Source organism: Diadema antillarum, unplaced genomic scaffold (genome assembly GCF_040938485.1).
Source record: "Diadema antillarum isolate AM-2024a unplaced genomic scaffold, OU_Dant_1.0 seq00002070_RagTag, whole genome shotgun sequence".
Lineage (NCBI taxonomy): Eukaryota > Metazoa > Echinodermata > Echinoidea > Diadematoida > Diadematidae > Diadema > Diadema antillarum.
Window position 1 is genome coordinate 169,321 of NW_027272717.1, and position 22,778 is coordinate 192,098.

General features: G+C 36.3%; 1 protein-coding gene across 1 annotated transcript; it reads right to left on the reverse strand.

Moving 5' to 3' along the window:
- Window positions 1-7,601: 7,601 nt before the first annotated feature.
- On the reverse strand, window positions 7,602-22,624 carry LOC139713806 (replication termination factor 2-like). Its single transcript, XM_071625510.1, has 8 exons — window positions 22,346-22,624; window positions 17,016-17,110; window positions 16,033-16,114; window positions 15,090-15,226; window positions 13,906-13,984; window positions 12,625-12,738; window positions 11,547-11,616; window positions 7,602-8,526 (listed from the first exon to the last, which is right to left on the reverse strand). Exons 1-8 carry the CDS (start codon window positions 22,412-22,414, stop codon window positions 8,249-8,251), a joined length of 924 nt encoding a protein of 307 aa, XP_071481611.1. The 5' UTR covers window positions 22,415-22,624; the 3' UTR covers window positions 7,602-8,248.
- Window positions 22,625-22,778: the final 154 nt, after the last annotated feature.

A 22,778-nucleotide genomic window follows, 5' to 3' on the forward strand; every position in this document is an offset into this window, starting at 1 on the left:
TCTTCATGATTCTGGTACAAAAATATGTTTTTGAGGTTCAATTATTTATATGGATACATCTTTTCGTGTATACAACCATCACATCCAATATGTTTTGGCTGCCATTTTAAAGGGACTGTACAGTACTGGTTGAGGTAGGGATTCATGTTTTGAACATTCCTAAGTGAGATAATGAAAAGCCTCTTATGAAATATGAAAGAGCATGTAATTTTTAAGAAGGATTCAACGTTTATTTGATGAAAATGGGTTTTCAAATGGCTGAGATATCCAAAAAAAAAGTGCTGATAATAAAAGGCGACATGCCCCAACTTTATTAGTATCTCTTTGTTTCACCTTGTTTTTGGATATCTCAGCCATTTCAAAACCGATTTTCATTGAATAAACTGTTGATACCCCATAGAACTGCATGCTCTTTGACATCTCATAGAGTGGTTTCTGAATATCTCACAAAACGTCAAAAGCTAAATCTTCACCTCGACCAGAACTGTACACACCCTTTAAAACATGGCCACCGCAATACTATACTGTACGTCTTTGAAACTAATTGGGTCAATGATTTTAAACGAGCATTTGCTGATGAATAGAACTAACACATCTCGTTTTCAGGTCCATTTTGATAAATATGACTGCGACACTACATAGAGTATATATATACACACACACACACGCACACACACACACATTATATACAGTGTGGCATAGAATTAATGGAAACGCGAGTTTTCGCAAATAATTTGCACATTTGCATTACTTTATGCAAAAATGAATGACATAAAGTTATAGAGAATTTATCTAGAAGAAGAATGACACCAAAATCATCCGATTCGGTTGAGTAGTTTTTATTCTACAGATGTTTTTGTAAAGACGGGTTGAGCGTAAATTTCTTAGCTCAATTCAACAAATTTCAGCATCGAACAAAAGCCACTGCCTTGGGAGACTAACAAAGAATTGAGGCCGCACATCACAATGTGGAATGCTTGAATAGGATTATTGTCGAAAATTCACCTTCAATTGTTGGGTAGTCTCCGTTGCTGAGCTTTGATAAAATAAAGTAAAAAATTAATGATCAACAAAAACATGTCTCGAAAGAAAAGAACTCAACCAAATTGGACAATTTCGTTTTGGTTTCGAAAAAAATATTCCTTTCCGTTTTCTGAGGGGCCACCATATATAATTATTATATATATATATATATATATATATATATATATACCCTCACTTGCCATATGTAGTGTCCCATTGACAAGAATCGTTCACCTGTTATTGGTAAATGAACCTCCTTTGTTGTTGCGGCGTTTAGTTCTTTATTGTTCATTGATTGTTGTTGATTGATCATACCTCTATCACATTCACTATTCAAGTATAGGTATTGAACATCACAGAAGTACAATTGTTACATAACTGGAATACTATAAAGATAATTATGTTGAATATCAGTTAGGTAGAGTAAATGGTGAGAATGGAATAGAAGACTTTCCCCCCAATTTTGGATGCATAGACAGGAGAGCACAATAAGTGTAATGTCATAGTTTCCAGCCACAAAAACATGATTATTGCAGTCTTATAAGACCTATTGATTTCTAAAGTTCTCAGTTCTTTTTCATTATTACAAAATTATAATGAATCATATAAAGGAATCGAATGAGCTCTGACAATCCAAAACAATTATTGTTCCTGATCATCCATTGATGAGCAGTGATGAACGTTAATGCATAATTATGTAGATGCAGGTGCGCTTTGGAGAATGTCTTCAGTATTTCTACTGGTGCTGATGGTAAGTAGAAAGATCGATATACTGAATATTTCATTCTGCAGTTTTATCTTCCAATAATTATGAACCCCAACATTTGTATTTCTTTTAGGTTTTCCTTAAATTCATAAATTAGCATAATTTTTCTTGTAGTTTATATTTTGGATGGGTGCTATTACGTTATAAAATTGCGTTGAAACGCCCACTGTCCATTTACCTGTAGAAGTTGCTTTTGAATTATGAAACCTTAATCCTTATTCCATATGAGAATGGCAAATGCATGAAATATATATTTGTATAGTTTCTTTTGGGTTAGGGTAGGGTGAAATTCAGTTCAAGAGGCTAAAATCATTGATAAAAATTAATGCATATAGATCAACTATAACAAGTAATGTATTCAGAGTAGAACTACACACAGAAACAGATGATTTGATTTTTCCTTGTTCTTGTTCTTTACAAATTACTGTACATCAAAAGGTAAAATTCACAACCACAAATCCATTTAACGAAAATGTTTGTCACATTTCTAGAAAAAATGTACACATAATTTTTTTTCTTTACCTCTGTGAAGCACATTTACATAAAATGTTATCTTTTTAAGTAATTGGTAATTGGGTTTATTTGTAGGATAACATGGCTTCAAAAGCAAAGCTCATTTCAACCGAGACAAACCAGCTCCCAGGAAAGAAACAGATTGGACCAAGTACATCATATTCATATATCAAAATGATGACACAAAAAAACCTATCATGTCCAGCTTTGTCTAAAAGAAATGATGTTGGTATAGGATACAAAACTTTGGCAGAAGATCTGATTTGTTTTCATGAGGCTGATTCTTTACCCACTACGCTTCAAATCACAATTGGATGTAAACCTATAAAGATGTATTGTATACTACCTATTGTATTTACTTTATCGTTTGATGTACAAGATTCAGTGTAGTTGTAAGTATCAGAACAGCCTGGTCAATTATGAATTTTACAGGCATACATAATTGTAGTGTGTTTACATTTTATGTAAGTGACCCAATAAGCTTTAGAAGTTTTCTCACACTTAGTGTCATATTTCCAAAGGAAACAGATGTACTATATTGGTTGGAAACTATGATTTTCATTCCATGGTCCAGGGGCCAGAGAAAGCGAGAGTCTATATTTCCAGAAACTGTATAATCGTGAGAAATATGTACTTCAGACATGAAATTGTGAAGATCACAGGCATAATTGTAGTGTGTTTACATTTTATGTAAGTGACCCAATAAGCTTTAGAAGTTTTCTCACACTTAGTGTCATATTTCCAAAGGAAACAGATGTACTATATTGGTTGGAAACTATGATTTTCATTCCATGGTCCAGGGACCAGAGAAAGCGAGAGTCTATATTTCTAGAAACTGTATAATCGTGAGAAATATGTACTTCAGACATGAAATTGTGAAGATCATGTTTTTCACATACACTGTACACACATAAATCCTATAAAGGAAGTTGAGCATATTTTCCAAAATGCTTCCAAAGTTGACTATGCCCAGATGTTCCACATTAGAATACTAAAAATGAGTGAATAAGTAATTGTTGAACTCTAAAACAAACGTTTACACCAGAATCAATCCACAATGGGCATCCCGCTTTCATAACACTCGTACGCTATATAACTGGAGGGAGGCCATATTTATCAAGCTTAATGGCCGCCAAAACAAAGGATGTGATGAACCTATTCACTTTGCTAAAACATCATTAAATTGAAAACCTTCACCCCAAAACTATACTTTTACACTTGAATCGTGATTATATATCTTTTGAGTTCGAAGGTATACAATATTCATTTTTTTGTTGCATGGCAGCCATATGCATTAAAATGGCCGCCAAAACGTAGGATGAAGCGATTCATATTCACTTACAGTTGAATTTATGGGAGTCCTTGACCCCAAAAACATATAAGTTGGTACCAGAGTCATGACCCTTTGTCCATACGTTAGTAAGGATATGTTTTTATCTAACATGGTGGCCATATTTTTTTTTCAAAATGGCCGCCAATAAGTAGGTTGCCATGGTTTTATCCTCTCAAAAATTATTTTATTGGAATCCTTGACCCTCAAAACCTATACTTTGGTACAAGAATCACGACAATCGGACTTATAGTTTCCAAAATACACACCATTGCTATATCACATGGCGGCCATTTTGAAAAATGGCCGCCACGGCCGCCAAAGGGAGAATCAGAGTGGCTTCCATATCAGAAATGACTTATATTGGCATCATGTACATGTGTACCAAGTATGGTGCTTTTACCATAAAGTGCATGATTTTTTCTATATCTGCTGGACTAATAGTGTCTGTGCCACAAATGTGATGTTACATAGTTTATACGTTTGCATTCTAAAATCCTAGTAAGTATTGCTCATAGTATCAGCATCATATATCAATGAGTAAAATGTACAATAATATATAGAAGAATTTGAAATGACTATGTCTTATTGGTATAACAAATTGGTGCTAAATTGTTCTTTTGTTCCAGTGTTCCACGTCTTACAAGCTTGGTTTTTTTAATGGAACACTGTTTTCCATCATTGTGATTATTTACTATTTTTGTTGCCATGGCAAAGTGCATTGTTTCTTTTTTACGGCATCATTCGTGTATAATATACTTTATATTGTATTGAAAAAATCCTTTATTAGACGAGTGTAAGAGAAATGGAAAAAAAATTGTATCACTTTGGATTATGTCAACTTTTTCTTTTCTTTTCTTTGTGATGATGGAAATAAATAAACTATTGAATTGAATTGAATATTCCATTTCATTGATTTTTTTCGTAGGTCATGTTTTGATTTCAAAAGGGGCTGTTTCTTATTTTCAACTGTGAGAAAATGTGTGAATACAATGTATTGCACTCTGTTACATGTTACAGCTGTAACTGGCAGCTCATTTTTTCCTTTGCATACAGGTATTTCTTTCTTCATTATTTCTTTACAGAAAGCTTTAAAAAAAAAGAAGCTCAGAAGATAAAAGCAAATCCTGAGCTAGCTTCAGAGTCTACTCCTTCAACAAGTGGTGAGATGTGTTTCTATGCCTCCCTTGTCATGAATGTGTTCAGCTTTTATCAGCCTTCTATTGTATGTGTGACAAAGTTAATCATCATCCTGGAAGGAAAAAAATATCTCCACATTATGCTGATACGCATTGAATATTTAATTGGAGTTTTTGTATAGGTTAATAGGCCTACTGGAGATGTCTCACTCTTACCTTTTCTCTCATCCTTGTATACTTGTACCCTTAAAAAGTGCTTTTGCATAATGGTTGCTTTTTTTTTTCTCAAAAATCTTTATTCAGTATATGAGATATTTTACTCTTTACTTATTATGCCCCTCCGGTTTCAAAATTACTTTCGAACAGCGAAAAAAAACAAAACAGAAAGTAAAAAAAAAAAAGAAAAAGAAAAAAAAAAGAGGGAGAAAAAAAGTGGTTACTGCGATGGCATTATTCCTATCGGCTTATTCACATAAAGAATGTTATCAGCTAGTACAGTGTGCATAATGACCTAGGATAATGACTTCAATTTTAGTCACTGTTGTCCAATCAGCGTTGCCAGATGGTGATCTTGGCAACCAAAAATGGTGGAATTTCTTAATACACACATTAAGCTTGGTACCCAAATCAATACAGGACTTGTATTTGGTAATTGTGGTTATTTTTAGTGATTTCAGAACCAACAAAAAATAATTACAATAAATAAAAACGAATTTTCCCCAAAGTTTTCCCCTTACACTACATTGCAAGTTCCTGTAGATACATAACATGTGCGTCTTTTGTAACTCACACACACGAGAAAACAGGCCATACTGTAGACCTACATGTATACCCATGTACACATCTTGTACACATGTTTTGCATCTGGTGTGACTACATGTTCTGTATGACTTTTGTTGCTGTGAAGTTACAAATTGTTCTAATCTACTGATCTATGGTTTGTAATGCTCTGCAGGGGACATCAAGTCAGTGAATTACATCTTACAATTCAGCTTATGGAACATTCTGCAGGCCTATGTTCCCTTTCACGTCAATACATGTATCTGACAAACAACAAGTGGAGTGAAATCAATGCAATACATGTACATAAAACGAATTGACATTTATTCATTGTCCTGATACACATTGTTCTGGTGTACATAATCATTCCTACAAATTAAAACAATATCCTTCACAGGTTGGAACACGTGAGGTACAGTATTCACATAAATATGCACACATACACACACACACACACACTCTCACACACACACACTTACAGTCTTCCATTACCTAATGAAAAGGAAAGCATTTTTAATCTAAACTTTTCTCACAGAAAGAAAAGAAAAGAAAAGAAGCATGTACATGTACACTGGATTTACATTTCAAGAGGACAAGAGAGGGGAGTGAATTACAAGATTTACACTGAAGCCTACAACTCAAGGCATGCACTCCTCTTGCAAACCAGTAACCAAAGTGAGGTGGTGTGGGCAAAACAAGACCATGGTATGTCAGGAAGTGAGAGATATTAAGGACCAGCTGAGAAGGGAAAGACCATGGACAAGAGGTCAGCAGGTGATCTGTCAATGGTCTATAAGATTTCCATGTCATGTGTATAGGTCAGACAGGAGGATGGTGTATTGGTTCATAATTCATTGATTTACATCTAATGGAGATCTGACATCAAGTTGAATGAGAATAATAAACATGGGAAAATTAGGCACATATTCATGTCATGCAGATTTACACACAGCAATATAACATTTACAGCAGCACTGGCCAGAATACAGAGTAATCCTTTTACATGTACAAAGACAGCTGTAAAAACACTTTAACTGATAAACAAATTACATGCAGTTTCATAATGGGAAGGAATGGGTTCCTTTTTGTATTCTTTATCATCAACATAATGTCCTGGTCTCATGGAATTCTAAGCACTAAATTGTCACTGTACAGTGTAAAGAGTTTAAACCCTAACTAGGCTGCGCTATTAAGGTAGATGATAGAGCTGGGGGGCTCTCCAGGTCTCGGTTGACCGTGCAATCGCAACGAAAATTGGCACACACATTGCCTGTTACGTAATCTTAAAAAATGTGATGTTGATTTTTCAAAAAATTATCCATTTATGCTAATTTATGCATAATGATGTGAAATCAGACTATTTGGTATAACTCACTAAATAAAGCTCAGAACAGGCACATTTTTTGTGTGAATATTCTTTTTAGTGTCCTTAGCAAATGTAAGAAAAAAAATTGTGCTAACAGAAACATTTCTTAAGTATTTAAATGTTTTTTAAATTTCTTACGTATTTCTGTTTCTTCGACTTTTTGTTTTTCATTGCTTTTTCGATGAAATTTGTCCACAACATTGTTCCAGACATGCAAGTATGTTATTAATTGATTTTAATCAATAAACCCCCCAAATAATCATGCTTTTATGAGTTTTGCCTTTAAGCACAGTTTGCATTGAAATTGTACATGAATTCACGTTTTTGAGCAAGTTTTGGTCTGACATGCATGTACATACAAATGTATTTATGCATAACTTTGGAACCACGCATCCGGGCATCGCAATTTTGGTGACAAAAGATGTGGGAGACTCAAAAGAAAAAAGTCAAGAATTATCGCAGCGATAGCTTTTTGCGATAGCGATACATCGCACAGAACGTCGAAGGTTGGGGGGGGGGGGCAGGGCTTCGGAGCCAAATTTCAAATGTACTTGTGATATGACATGGTCTTCTTTACATATCAAATGGTTCTATTGCTTTGCTACAGCCCCTGCTACGTTTACACCCCCCCCCCCAAAAAAAAAAGGAAGAAATTTAATAGTGCAGTTATATTGTAGAATTAGACACAAGGAATAAGTCTGCTGATACAGGTAGAACATGGTGACATTATTGTATAAAAATAATGTCTAATGGCAAAACTGGAATATAATGTCAACCCATATCGTCGCTGGGGCAACAAGACCTCGTATCTACAAAATGTCAAATGTTCAGGAGAGCCAAAAAACATGGTTGCCAAAGTACTATACTGAATGGGATAGCCTTTCCTTTGACACGCCGTGGTGGCTTCATTTTTGGGGTAAGACAGCTAAAATTTGGACAGGACATCACTTAATAACCTATTATCAGACCATCATTCTAAAAAAAGTCATTTTGACCAAAATTTGAGATACAAGGTCTTGTCACCCCAGCGACGATATGTATGTTCACACTGCCAACTTTTAACGCAGATGAGTACACACACACATATCATCCTGTAAGCAAGTTCACACTGATGCCTCATAGCATAGAAGGGATTGTACTTTACCCAGCGAGCGTATTAACTTACAGGTGCCTCGTGGCATAGTAGGGTCGTATGTCATCCAGTGAGCTTGTTCACATGGGTACCTCATACATTGTATCACAAAAAAGGATTGTATGTCACCCAAAGTGTGTTCATGCGGGTGCATCAGGGTATAGCAGGGATTGTATGTTACCCAGTGCATTTGTTCACACTAGTGTCTCATGGCATAGTAGGGATTGTATGTTACCCAGTGCGCTTGTTCACCTTCCTTGCTATCCTTTGAGAGAAAGAGTGATTTGTAAACTTTGCTATTCTTGGAATTATACTCTGGTGCCATAATGCTGGGGTCTAAGGTAGTCTTCTGTGTCTGGGATTGAGGAAGTCCTGGTTTCTTGTCTGACGTTGCCTTTATGTTATCCTCCTTCCTGGCTGCAACAAACTTTTTGTTGAGACAACTTGTGCGATTCAGACCATTGCTACCTGCATCTTCTGTATATAAAATACAAAGGGATAGATAATGTACATGTACAATCAAGCATTATAACCTTATACCTGTAAATGGAAAGGTTGTTGTATTAGTCACTGACATAAAACTCACTAAGTAACATCTCATCAAAAAAGTGGAAGTGTGAGTTTAAACAAGATTGTAACATGGACCATGTGTGTGGGGGGGGGGGGGGGGGGGGACGGATTCCGCCCCATTGGTGGTGCAATCGCGATGAAATTTTGCAATTTTGCATGCGTGAGACCCACATCAAAATCTACAAGATTATGTCATAAGATTTTTTTAAACAATCAATTTCTAATTTTAATTAATTAACAAGGAAAAGTAGAAATTACGCGATGCGTAATATATGTCCCCGCCGGAAGTAGCATTTTGTAGCAAAATGTACAATACAGGTCAAAAATCAAGGTCAAAGGTCAGAGAAGTCAAAGGTCAAAATTCTGTGTACAAGTTTTGAAGCCCTCACCTAGTGCCATCACATAAGCAAACAGAATCGAAATCGGGTTAGAAATGGCGAAGGAGTAGCATTTTGTAGCCATGCAATGTATAATATAGGTCAAAAATCAAGGTCAATGGTCAAAGAAGTCAAAGGTCAAAATCCTGTGTAGAAGTTTTGAAACCCTCACCTAGTGCCATCACATAAAACAAACGGAATCGAAATCCGAGTTAGAAATGGCGAAGGAGTAGCATTTTGTAGCAAAATGTACAATACAGGTCAAAAATCAAGGTCAAAGGTCAAAGAAGTCAAAGGTCAAAATTCTGTGAAGAAGTTTTGAAGCCCTCACCTAGTGCCATCACATAAAGCAAACAGAATCGAAATCGGGTTAGAAATGGCGAAGGAGTAGCATTTTGTAGCTAATGTACAATATAGGTCAAAAATCAAGGTCAAAGGTCAAAGAAGTCAACGGTCAAAATTCTGTGTAGAAGTTTTGAAGCCCTCACCTAGTGCCATCACATAAAGCAAACGGAATCGAAATTGGGTTAGAAATGGCAAAGGAGTAGCATTTTGTAGCAAAATGTACAATACAGGTAAAAAAATCAAGGTCAAAGGTCAAAGAAGTCAAAGGTCAAAATTCTGTGTAGAAGTTTTGAAGCCCTCACCTAGTGCCATCACATAAAGCAAACGAAATCGAAATCGGGTTAGAAATGGCGAAGGAGTAGCATTTTGTAGCAAAATGTACAATATAGGTCTAAGGTCAAGGTCAAAGGTCACAACTGAAATTCTGTGTTGAAGTTTCAAAGCTCCCATGTAGTGCTGTCATATAAAGCAAACAGAATCAAAATCGGCTCATAAATGACAGAGAAGTAGCAAATTGAACATTTTGATCACACACGGACGCACACACGGACACACACACGTACGGAGCCCGTTTCACAGTCCCCTGCTCGAACTCGTTCGGCGGGGACAATTATGCAAATTAAGCTCGAGATCATATTTTAGCCTAATTAAAAGCATTGAGAGTCTAATTTTTGATCTGTAAATCTGTTTTAGCATATTCAACAATTGTGCATAACAAAAACTTCCAAAACTCATTTCAATTCTTATGTATTTTATTGTTTTCAGAATTTCTTATGTATTTCTGTTTTTCAACTTTTGTTTTTTCTTTTTTTCATTGGAAATTGTCACTTACCACTTTTCTACCATAATTAGCACAAAATTAATCAATGAAAGTGATTAATTGTAAAAATAATTAGGTTTTTATGACTTTCATGACAGAGCAATGTTTTCCATAGGAAATGTACACAAAATCACAGAATTGTGCCCGTTTTGGGGCGACATTCCGTTACAAAAATGGGCGTGGCTTCGCAAAAGTATGCGTGGACGTTGCAAATTTGGTCTCAAAAGTTGCGCGAGACTTGAACAAAGAAAGTCAAGAAGCCTCGCGACGAGGCCTTCTCGCATTACAGAATTATAGCGCGAAACGTCGAGGGGGGATTCCGCCCCCCCCAGCCCTTTTAGGGTTAAGCTGAAATTGATCATGCTTATTAGCACATTCTGTCCATGATTAATAGCAACTTTCAAAACAGTAGAATTACTGCATGTATTTCAAAAGTTATTAGAGTTGAAAGTGAAGAGTGTGTATAAAGGATTTTTCAGAAATGAAAAGAGGCCTCTAAGATATACCTAATCACACTACTCTACAAAAAAAGCAAGAAAAAGGGTTGTAGAAAAACAGCCTAAATACAAACTTTCCAATTCGTTTTATGATCCCAACCTTAAGAATAATGTAGAAGAAGGACAGCTCTTTCAGGAAATACGAAAAACTCAAGATTGAAATGGTTGACCTGTTCCACCTTTTTGAATCCTCACGTAAAATCAAGTGGTGCGACTTTTTGTTGGTTTTGTGATGCACAGTCACATACTCTCTGATGGTCAGGTCTATACTAGCAGGCCTGCCCTATTTGTGTTTGTTAAGACTGGTGTGCAATGAATTAAGACTGATTCAAACAAAGGACCATACTATCTGCTGAGTAGTCCCTTTAAGGGGATTAGATTTGGAAGCTTTAAGAATCATGACTTACCTCACTGACATAAAAAGTGACATGGGACAGAAGGAGAGCACACGACTGACAATGGTTCATCAATAGACTACATGTATCAATTGAGAACTAGCCGAAGGGAATGGTGCTATCACAATAACTACTGTTTTTTTGTTGTTTTTTTTTTGCTATTGGAAAGTAATTTTGAAACTGAATGGGCATAATAGTTTAAAAAAAATACTCATACACTGAATACAGAATAAATCAAAATGTCACCCATTGTGCAAAAACACGTAAGGATGCATGGATGAGGGAAAAGGTAGCAGGGAGACATCTGTATTATGTTATAAATATCATATATCTGATCAAACAGTATAAAAATCCAATTTGATAATGCATATCAAACATATGTGGAGATATATTTTTTCCTTCCATGATAATGATTAACTTTGTCACACATACAATAGAAGGCTGATAAAAGCTGAACACATTTATGACAAGGAGGCATAGAAACACATCTCACCACTTGTTGAAGGAGTAGACTCTGAAGCTAGCTCAGGATTTGCTTTTCTCTTCTGCGCTTTTTTAGCTTTCTACAAAGAAAAGATGAGAAAAAAAAGAAATATGCAAAGAAAAAACGAGCTGCAAATTATCATTCGTTATTTTTGTTTTCGACAGAGTGCAACATTAACACATTTTCTTACAGTTTAAATACAAAACAGCCTCTTGTGAGATCAGAACATAACTTACATAAAAAAAAATCAAAGAAATTAAATGTTTTCTTTTCTATAAAACAAGAACTCTCCTGTCTGTCAACAATTTTCATAGAAAAAACAAACACTTAAAGCAACATCAAATGCTGCCACTAGAACTAGAAACATTGCTATGGCGACCAGTATGCCTCTGCCATATCGCATTCATATTCTCCAAATAGGTCTACAGTACATACACTGTATTGCCAATGTGAGACAATAATTTCACACAATTGGCAAATAATCATTTTATAAACCAATTTTCATGACAATACTACAAGTCACTTTCAAAATATGGAAAACAGGTAACATTAAGCATTTTCACTTGGCCTTTGACTTTTATGGTCCAAAACTTCCCCTAGAGAATCCTAATTTGGTAATAGATGGCTCAGTATGCATACAAAAAGTTTCATGAGAAAACACTGAGGCATTGCAGAGATATTGGGTAAAATCGTGAAATGTTAGCATTTGACCTTGACCTGTGACCTTTTACCTTGAGCAAGTGCACCCAAAAGTTGACACGTGTAGGCACAACTTTGTCCACTCACGCATACAAACGCCAAGTCAAATTGGATACATCAATTGGTTTTTAAGTCACGCTGTCCTAGAACTCCATTACAGACGTACCGATGGATGGACGGTTAGACGGAAAACCCAAACACATTAAGCCTCCTGCAACACTTTGTGGCACAGGAAATCAATAAAGATATCATGAAAACACTTAGGAATTTATTACAAACATGACAATGCTAACATTTTCTTTTACACACTACTGTCTCTACTTTTGTTTCTCTCTCTCTCTCTCTCTCTCTTTTTTTCCTAGTCCTAAGGTACATCAATGACACAAACCTTCTGGGCTTTAGCTAGAGCCCTGCGCTGCTCCATGCGGACAGTCAGTAGTTTGACGTCCTCTTCTGTTCCATGGATGATAATACCATCATCACTAGAGAAAGGCTGGCCACACTAAACATGTTAGAAAAGAGTAATGTAGAGAATTCTCAAATATCAAGTTTGAATTTCCTCTTTTCAACTCTCCATTGACATCCTACCCATGTGATACTAGTTGTAAAAGTTGTACCAGTATACATAGACTCATGCAAATCAGCAGTTGTAAGTTTGTAACCTGTCATCATACAGACAATAAACCAGAGAAACCAAAGAATGAGCTAATATGGCTGACAAGTAAAAATTAGACATTTTAAAAAGGATATAGATGTCTGATATCTTCACTACATCCAAGCTTAATTTAAAAGTCTGCAAATATGTTCGGAACTTGACATTCCCTTTCCTGAGAACCATGTTACAATTAAACATACCATGTAGGCCCCTACTGCATTTTATGTGAATAGTGTATACGCTGTTATTCTCGGGTACACATAATTACTTTCATGAATGAGGAGGTCATAGAAATTTTCATGAGATGTTTGGCGAATTGACGCCGGCGCTAGCGTACTAAATGCACTACTACCCTAGCGCATGGAGACATTTTCGGGTGTTGCTACACTCCTGATCTAAGTGTAATAAAAAAAAAAAATCACCAGAAAATTAAATCTTCACCGAAATAACAGCTAATATTGTAGCCATTCATGTGCCCTAAAAGTTTATCACCAGGGCCAGACTATTCAGAGATTTAAGATGAATTACAGTATTTGAGCCAAGCAAAAGACTTCATCAAAGACAAATAATGGAAGTTATATAATGTCTGGAGATCAGTAAATATGCATGTATGTATGGATGTAGGATTGTAGCAGATTATCGTACATATTGAACTCTTTCATACTCTGTGAAACATGCACTGTAGATGTACTGTTTATGTTTGTTTGGGGTTTTTTTTTGTGTGTATGTGTGTGTGTGTGTGTGTGTGTGTGTGTGTGTGTGTGCATGTGTGTTCAGCAAATACATTTCCAAAGATGTCCTCTTGTCACCTTGAAATAACATTCTCTCCACAGTTTGAAACATGTGATATTCTAACCATTGTATAATACTTCACCAATGTTTCTGTCTCACACACATTGCTAACTTTCAAAAGGAGAAGCAATGAATTCACGAAAGAAACTGCTTACCCGAAAGTAGCAATCACAGTATGAAAAACAATAAATTTTCATGGTATTTTGATTTCTCATATCTTACCTTGTGACAAATGTCTGACTTGACTTCTTTGAAAGCCTTTTCTGACATTACACAGCCACAGTTCCACATGAAGCAAAATCTAGCAGTAAAAAGAAATAGAGAACACACTACAAAGATATGTGTACACAGGTGAAGAGGCACTTCATCAAAATCCAAGCAGCCTCACCACTCTGCACAAAATATAATAGAAGGAGTAATTCAAGCCCCTCTCTGCACACTACAAGGGAATGAAGAACAGGAAAACTAAGCCAATTCTACTGCCATGCAAAGATGACTTGGCCTTTGGCATTTCACCCTGTCATTTCAGGCAACTATGGTTTAAGTCTTTATTCATTTCTATCCTTACCAGATAATAATAATGCATTAGACGTTCCGAGCTGAGGTGGTGACAACTTGAAGTACAATAACTTTTAACCTAAATAATTATCCAGATATTTTACCTTTCCCATTAATCAAGATTACATTATCACGAAAGATATCAAGCAGGGCTGCACACTAACCCATTTTTTCCAGTGGTTCGACCTGTCTGTCGGACCAGTAGGTACCCAGTTTTGCCATATTTTACAGGTGTATTTCTGAAAAAGTTACTGGTCCGACAGTGATTTTTACTGGTCAGGAACTGTCGGACCAGTGCCAGTGTGCAGCATTGCATAAAGACAGTTTCAGTTTCTTTCATTAATATGTTCTTGCATTGAGTGAATGAATGAATGATCAAGACTGTTTACTGATAGCATACAACATCTTACATACAAAAAAGAAACACAATCCTTCTACTGGCACTGATTAAGAGAAAATAGTCGCCATGACAACATTGCATGACTGTATGATAATGAACATGAGATGGCGCATTAACGAGATCTGGGATGGGCAGGATACACATCCTGAAAACATATTACCACAGGCACCATCCAAGATGGAGACCTTGGATTCTCAGAATAAGACAACATACATGTAACTCACAAATGACTACAATGTTATACAAACAAGATGATCTGCAAGTCATTCTTACCATAAGAACTTTTGTGACCATCTTAGTAAGCCATTATTACGGGAAAATACAGTGTATGAACCTGTGTTTATTATTCGGTGTTCATCTACAAATTGCAATGTCCATTCCTTGAACAATTTCTTGTTCAATAAATCTGTGAAATGCCAGAAATGTTTAGGGTAGGGGAAATACTAACCGATATTTTCCATTCATCTCAAGTCCTGTAACAGGGCAGATGTATGGTGCTGTGTGTCTATCCACGTAGGAATCACCCTTGTCTCCTTTCTCACCTTTGTATGCTGGGTTGTCAGTGAGGTTCAGTTGACGGATATCCTATGAAAAGAAAGAGCAAATCAAAACACAACATGGCATGTTACAGGAGTATGACACCATGGACAGATAGACAACTGCAAGGAAAACTTATACATGTATATCAGAAACAAAATCATTCCTCTATATTCACTGAGTCATGACACATCCTCTGCCTAATCAAATTTCATTACACCAATGGTCCAAGAAATGCTTCAAAATAATTTCATAGGAATACCATTGTAAATGTTTTCATTCATTTTGTGAAAGGAAAGAAGTCTAAAATTTCTGAACTATTGGCTCATGTTCTTTAAGTAGAAACAACACAAAACTTTACATGCACAAAGGTGCACAATCAATTCTGACTGGAGCTTTTATAGCTGTACACCAAAAGCCAGGTAAACTGCTCATGGCAGATAAGTATGGTGTAAATAACCTGCATTTCAATACAGCTACACAAACTGTTGATACATGTAGAACTTTGACTGTAACATGTAAGTTTGAATTTCAGATAATTTTCACAACATTCAGTTCAAAGGTTTCTACTCTCTGGGGCCCGTTGCATAAAAGTTACAATTATGGTAACTTTGCCATCCAATGGTAACTACCATGGTAACAATACTCAACAGCCAATCAAAATCAGGAATTCCATGGAAGTTACCATTGGATGGCAAAGTTACCATAATTGTAACTTTTATGCAACGGACTCCTGCACTGTATTTACCATCACATTAATGCTGAACATAAGATTACAATGTATAATTTATGGAAGTCACTTTTAGATGTATTTTCATAATTTGTTGCTTTAATTCATACAATGTATATCTTACCTTTAAACTCTTTATATGCTGGGCAGAGTCACACTTTGATTTATCAAGAAGATATTCCAGTACTGCCTCCTTGTTATATAATCTATTCATGGAATGACAAACACAATTACAGAACAGTTATGTCACATTCTGATGATGAATGTGTGACTATGCATCAAAAAACCTATAATCTATTATACATTATATGAATGAATGAATACATAAATAATAATAAAAAAGACAATAAAGAATCACATATATTGATACAAAATGTATGTGTTTTGGGGGCCAACAAGTTCTTTTTCTAGTTTCTAGTATTTCCTGAAAAAAAGTTAATGTTCTTCTATCTTTTATCTACATTTAATGTAAACCATGGCTTTGATATTGTTTTTTGGGAAGAACAGTCTACTTAAAAGTCTACTTGCTCAATTACTGGCAAGCATTTTATCATCATCATTATCATTTTTTGAATACAGATTCAAACATCAATCTACTCTTTTAAGTGGATTTGAAACGTTCAACTTGGAAGAGTCACATATCATTCTATTATGGCTGAAAATCTCTTCTGTCAATGTTTAAACAAACTCAAACATTTTCTCTCCTGACTCTTATCGTTTTTGTTTTATACAAGGCAAAATCTGGTGAAATTGTGTTTCTATAAACAGCATTATATGTCCACATCTTCAAATAATAAGTAAAGAAAATATACAAAAACACAATTTAAACTAGAACTACTCCTAACTCAAAATATAATAGAAACCCAAGTTTAATACATTTTTGATTTCTCTACTAGTTCTACTACAGTACGAGAGCTCTGAATACATGAATTGGAATTACAATGCAGACTTAGATTGTTCTTTGTTTGTTTTTTGTTTAATTATAAATATAATACAATTTTGGTTTTCATTTATTTTCATCCTGTTTCATAACATTATAATATCGGTCATGTATACATCATGAAATGAAAAGTCATTCTAGTATTAGTAGTAAGGAAGACTCTTTACCTTCCAAGTTCACAAGATACAATGGGCTGTCGGAGCTTCTCCTGGGTGATGGCACAGTGATGCCACTTGGCAACTCTCTCCATATTATGGTCTGCCTGCAAAGAGAAAGAAACCCCATTTGCAATACACTGTATGACCAGGATGGCACCAGGTACATGTATGATGGAGAATGAGAACTTTTTGTGCACCATACAACTTGGCCCCCTCCCCCCCCCCCCCACATTTTTTTTCAACAGTGGAAGTACGTAAGTGGCAGTGCAGTAAAAAGAAATAGAGAGAAATCTTGAAGTGTGAGCGCGGCCGGTTAGGTTATGTTTTTGCAATGAAGACCTTTTTTTTTTCCTTGTAACGTTAGAGCTGAAGAAACCTGGAAGTTGAAGATTTTTTTTTGCTTGTCAGGTGAAGAAACCGCAACCCTGGAAATTGAAGCTGGGAGAGATGAGGTGAAGACCCTTTTTTTTTAAATTTTTTGCTTGTCATCTGAACTTAAGAACCGGGAAGCGGAAGGAGAAAGAATCAAGATGAGCTGAAGACCGCCCCCTTTTTTTGCTTTTTAGCTCATGAAATCCTGAAGTGCCCCCCCCCCCCCCCCCGCCACTTTTGAAAACGCTCCGCCTGCGCCGCACCGGCCCTGCTATTAAAGTATGTGATGCTCAGCATGGATTTCTACCTAAAAAACAGTTAGTAACTGTGTTACTAGTAGGGTTGGACCTACTACTCATCGACCGCCTAATGTTTATTTGCTTGATAAGAATATTTAACACTGAAATTCATGTAAAAAACTTGACCTACGTGATTGAGAAAATCCAGCTCTATCAAATGCCGTTGTTCCCTTTTCAATTCGAAGTTTCAGTGCAAAAATATCGCAGACGAACTTGCGTGGCCTCGTTTCAGCTCCCCGCAGTAAATTGCGTTATTAGGATCGACCGCTGTTTTTGCATTGACAATGCACGCAAACCGAGTTGTATTGAACACCGTGTTGTACGAAGCTTTTTAGAAGCCTTTTGGGTCAATCCATGTCAAATCATCCAGTGCTTGTCACCCGACCCCCTCCGATTTTCTTTAAAATCGCACCAAATGTTCCCCAAAGTGTCTGACGGAAAATCCCAAAATATTTTGCCCCAAGGTCAATTGGTTGCTAAGATACAGCCTAACATAGCAACCAATGCGCATTCCAAAATATTAGTTAAAAGAAAATAATGCATTTTTGATTGATTGTGGTAGCATTGATATTTATGCAAAAGTGTTCATTATCTGGAAATTGAGAGAACTTTATAGTCTTTGCAAGAAAAACTGACTGTGACGCGAAATTGACTTTTCGTTAACGTGCACGAGGTCACCGAAAATGGTGTTAAATGTTAATTTCGAAAATTTTAATGCATATTTAGAGGCTAATATCTTCCACATTTCAGCACCTTAGGTTCTAAAATATTATGCTCTTGAAGGCTTTGACTTGCTCAGTAATTTTGAAAAAAATCAGCGAATTTGTGCCCACAGTTTTTACGGAGAGCGCCCTCAAAGTTGACAAAAATGAAAAATGTGCCAAGTTCAAGGTCATGGATCACCCTTTGTCCCACCTAGGAATGGCATCAATTTTTGTGTATTGATAGACATCTACCTATGTTATCTTGGGTTACCAAAGAAATTTTGCTACCAAAATGTTCAATGGTAAATTTACCCCACTGAAAATGGTCGTAAACGGCCAAATTCCCATGAAATATCACATATTGGGTTTAGAGGACATTTCAAATGTCCATGCTTTCAAGATGAAAAGCCCTAGCCCTGTGATATTTGCTGTAGGGGTAGTCTGTTACACATATTTTAGAAATATATACCACAAAACACTTTTATTACATAATAATGACCTTGAAATTTAACCCAAAATTTGATAAAAACAATTGGTCGCTCCATTTTCCTCATTGCACTGCATGTAATATGTGTTTTGGAAGACTTTTCACTGAGCAATATTTCAAGAATTATGAAAGCTGACAGCCTACCATATTAAGGTTCTAAACTATTTGTGCTCTTCTTTCAGATTTAGTGTCAATTTGATCATGAATGTTATACCCTTGACCTTGAAGTGCTTCTAAAAATAGCTGTAAATTTGTTAACTACAAATTACACACATGACAGGTATTTCATGGCATGATATACTTGTGATTCTTTCACAAACACAAAAGCTTTTTATAGTGTAAATGTTATATACTGGAATTAATCTATAAGTGCTTGCAAGTACGTTACAATAAACTACTTTGTTCTGACAATGACCCTCAATATCAATCACAAAAAGGGACAGTCATATTCTGTGATTTTATGTGCATTTCCTATGGAAAACAGTGCTTTGTGGTGAAACTCATAAAAACTTGACCATTTTTACTACCTATCACTTTGATTGATTAATTCTATTCAAATTATGGTAGATAAAGTGGACTGTGACAATTTCCAATAAAAAAACACATTTGCTGTAAAAAATAAAAAACAAAGAAATACATAACAAATTTTCCAAAAACAAGAAAATACATAAGAATGGAAATGATTTTGGAAGTTGTCATAAGTTACAGAACAAATCCCCCCCAAAAGAAGACTTTCAGTGCTTTTAATGTGCGTTTCACAGGCTAGAATAAGAATCTTATGTGTTGGGCGCAATGTCCATAATATCAACTATTATTATGTACTTAAATACAGGTCTTTATGGGCAGGAATAGGCATTTCTCCTGATTTTGAAGGTCATAAATTCAGGGTCATTGTCAGAACAAAGTAATTAATTGCAACATATCTTGCAAGAACCTATAGATTTATTCCAGTATAACAATTACACCATGAAAAGCTTTTGTGTTTGTGAAAGAATCACTAGTATGTTATGCCATAAAACACCTCTCGTGTGTGTAATTTGTAGTTAACAAATTTACAGCTATTTTTAGAAGCACTTCAAGGTCAAGGGTATAACAGTCATGATCAAATTGACACTAAATCTGAAAGAAGAGCACAAATAGTTTAGAACCTTAATATGGTAGTTTGTCAGCTTTCATAATTCTTGAAAAATTGCTCAGTGAAAAGTCTTTCAAAACACATATTACATGCAGTGCAATGAGGAAAATGGAGCGACTAATTGTTTTTATCAAATTTTGGGTTAAATTTTAAGGTCATTATTATGTAATAAAAATGATTTGTGGTATATATTACTAAAATATGTATAACAGACTACCCCTACAGCAAATATCACAGGGCTAGGGCTTTTCATCTTGAAAGCATCCACATTTGAAATGTCCTCTAAACCCAATATGTGATATTTCATGGGAATTTGGCCATTTACGACCATTTTCAGTAGGGTAAATTTACCATTGAACATTTCGGTAGCAAAATTTCTTTGGTAACCCAAGATAATATAGGTAAATGTCTATCAATACACAAAAATTGATGCCATTCCTAGGTGGGACGAAGGGTGATCCGTGACCTTGAATTTGGCACATTTTTCATTTTTGTCAACTTTGAGGGCGCTCTCCGTAAAAACTGTGGGCATGAATCCGCTGATTTTTTTCAAAATTACTGAGCAAGTCAAAGCCTTCAAGAGCATAATATTTTAGAACCTAAGGTGATGAAATGTGGAAGATATTAGCCTCTAAATATGCATTAAAATTTTCGAAATTAACATTTAACACCATTTTCGGTGACCTTGTGCACGTCAACGAAAAGTCAATTTCGCGTCACAGTCAGTTTTTCTTGCAAAGACTATAAAGTTCTCTCAATTTCCAGATAATGAACACTTTTGCATAAATATCCATGCTACCACAATCAATCAAAAATGCATAATTTTCTTTTAACTAATATTTTGGAATGCGCATTGGTTGCTATGTGAGGCTGTATCTTAGCAACCAATTGACCTTGGGGCAAAATATTTTGGGATTTTCCGTCAGACACTTTGGGGAACATTTGGTGCGATTTTAAAGAAAATCGGAGGGGGTCGGGTGACAACTTTTCTGAAAATTGGATGATTTGACGTGGATTGACCCTTTTAGAAACTTCCATATAGACATTACATTGTGCTGTCATTACGATTTGGTGAAAATATTCATTCGAAATTTTGTCCTTGATTAAAACCATTAATGAACAGTGAATCATCGCGTTTTCCCACACCATCCTCATCTACATTCAAAGCCAATCCATTTTTATGTGCTTTGCGCGCAGAGAAGTGCGTACTAATACATTAGTGAGGTTCACACCTAAGTCCCTTTACCTTAAGGTTTTCTAAACCTCGAGGTTTTGTAAACCACGAGGCACCAAACTACAAGTTAGCGTAGATGTAGACGCATGTAGTTTAGAAAACCACGACAAAACCTTAAGGCGAAGACACCACGACAACACCACAAGATTTCTTAGGGTGTTGTCGTGGTTTAAGCGCGTAGTTTAAGCGCACTGTGGCAGCGCGCTTAAACTATGACAGATGTGAACGGAGTTTTGTTAACCACGACGCTCAGTTTTTTCCACAATAGTGCGCAACCCTATGGGCAAACTAGGCGCCCTTTATTTTCTATCGTAGTTATCTTTACCTCGAGGTTTTGCTAACTGCATGTAGGTGTGAACGGCATCGAAGTTTTGTCGTGGTTAGGGGAACGCATTTTTGCGCTCGTAGTTAGTATAACTACAAGTTTTTGGATAGGTGTAGACATGGCTGTAGTAAGTGTTCAGTGCGCGAATTATACGCGGTCGGTTTAAAAGAAGGTGGTAGATATGTAGTAGGGCTACCATACAAGATTTTGTGTCACACTAATAAGAAATCTTTAAGGAATGTGGAATGCGTCTCTCGATGAAGGTTGTGAGTTTGTTGACCGAAAGATCGGTCTCTATCTGTCCGTCGGGGAATGTTCTGCGGAGACTGCGTCTGGCTTCACAGATCCCCTCTGTCTACGGAGGACAGCGTTAATGGCAAAATATAAAAGAGTCCTCCGGACAGACGGATCTTTCTGTCTAGTGAGTTTGATGCCATTTATCTTGACTTCTCTAAAGTTCGACTCTACGCCCTATGTCCATGACTGCCTTGTTTGGCTTGTGTAAATGAATAAACTCCATTGGATTTTTATGGACAATGCAGCTGCGCACAGCTGCAGCTGCACAGGCAAGGCGTCTGGTCGGGCTGTTAATATAGGGCATAGCCAGATTAGGAGACACGATAGTCTAACCTTAGTGGTGGCACTGGTGATAGTAGTATATAATAGTCTATACAATATAGTAACGTTTTTAGCAGTTGATTAGTGCTAGTGGTAGTGGGCTGTAGCGTTAGACTACTTTTCAAATCCTCATCAACAAAATACAAAATGTTCACGTTCACATACTCTCTCGGGCTTCCTCCTTGTCCTCACAAGATCTTGACGACCAGGAATACTTCCTCCGTCCCCTCCCATTGTATTTACTGTCTTCCTCCACAAATCTGGTAAGAAATGGTGCAGACGTTGATCCTCTTAATTCACTGGACAACACGTAAATATCGGTACGGGTCTACGCATAGGACGTTCCGGACGTCTGTTACGTTACCAAAGATCGATCGTACGTACACTGAGTATAGAACATTTTTGGTGTACATGCATATTGTACGATCTTTACGTTTATGTTCACTTCCGAGATGAGACACGCCAACTACGGCTAGTGGGCAACAGCTGTTTACGTTTAGCTAGCTCGCTAGCGCATGTAGCTGGGCATAGACGAGTCAGCTGTCTGGTTCCTAGCTACAGCACTAGTAGACTTTCAGGGGGCCTACCTATTTTCCCG

Coding starts and splice junctions, on each gene's coding strand:
- LOC139713806 (XM_071625510.1), bottom strand. CDS start 22,414: ATGGGAGGGGACGGAGGAAGTATTCCTGGTCGTCAAGATCTTGTGAGG. Junction 17,111..22,345: donor CAAGGAGGAAGCCCGAGAGA/GTATGTGAACGT, acceptor TTCTCTTTGCAG/GCAGACCATAATATGGAGAG. Junction 13,985..15,089: donor GAGATGAATGGAAAATATCG/GTTAGTATTTCC, acceptor TTTTACTGCTAG/ATTTTGCTTCATGTGGAACT.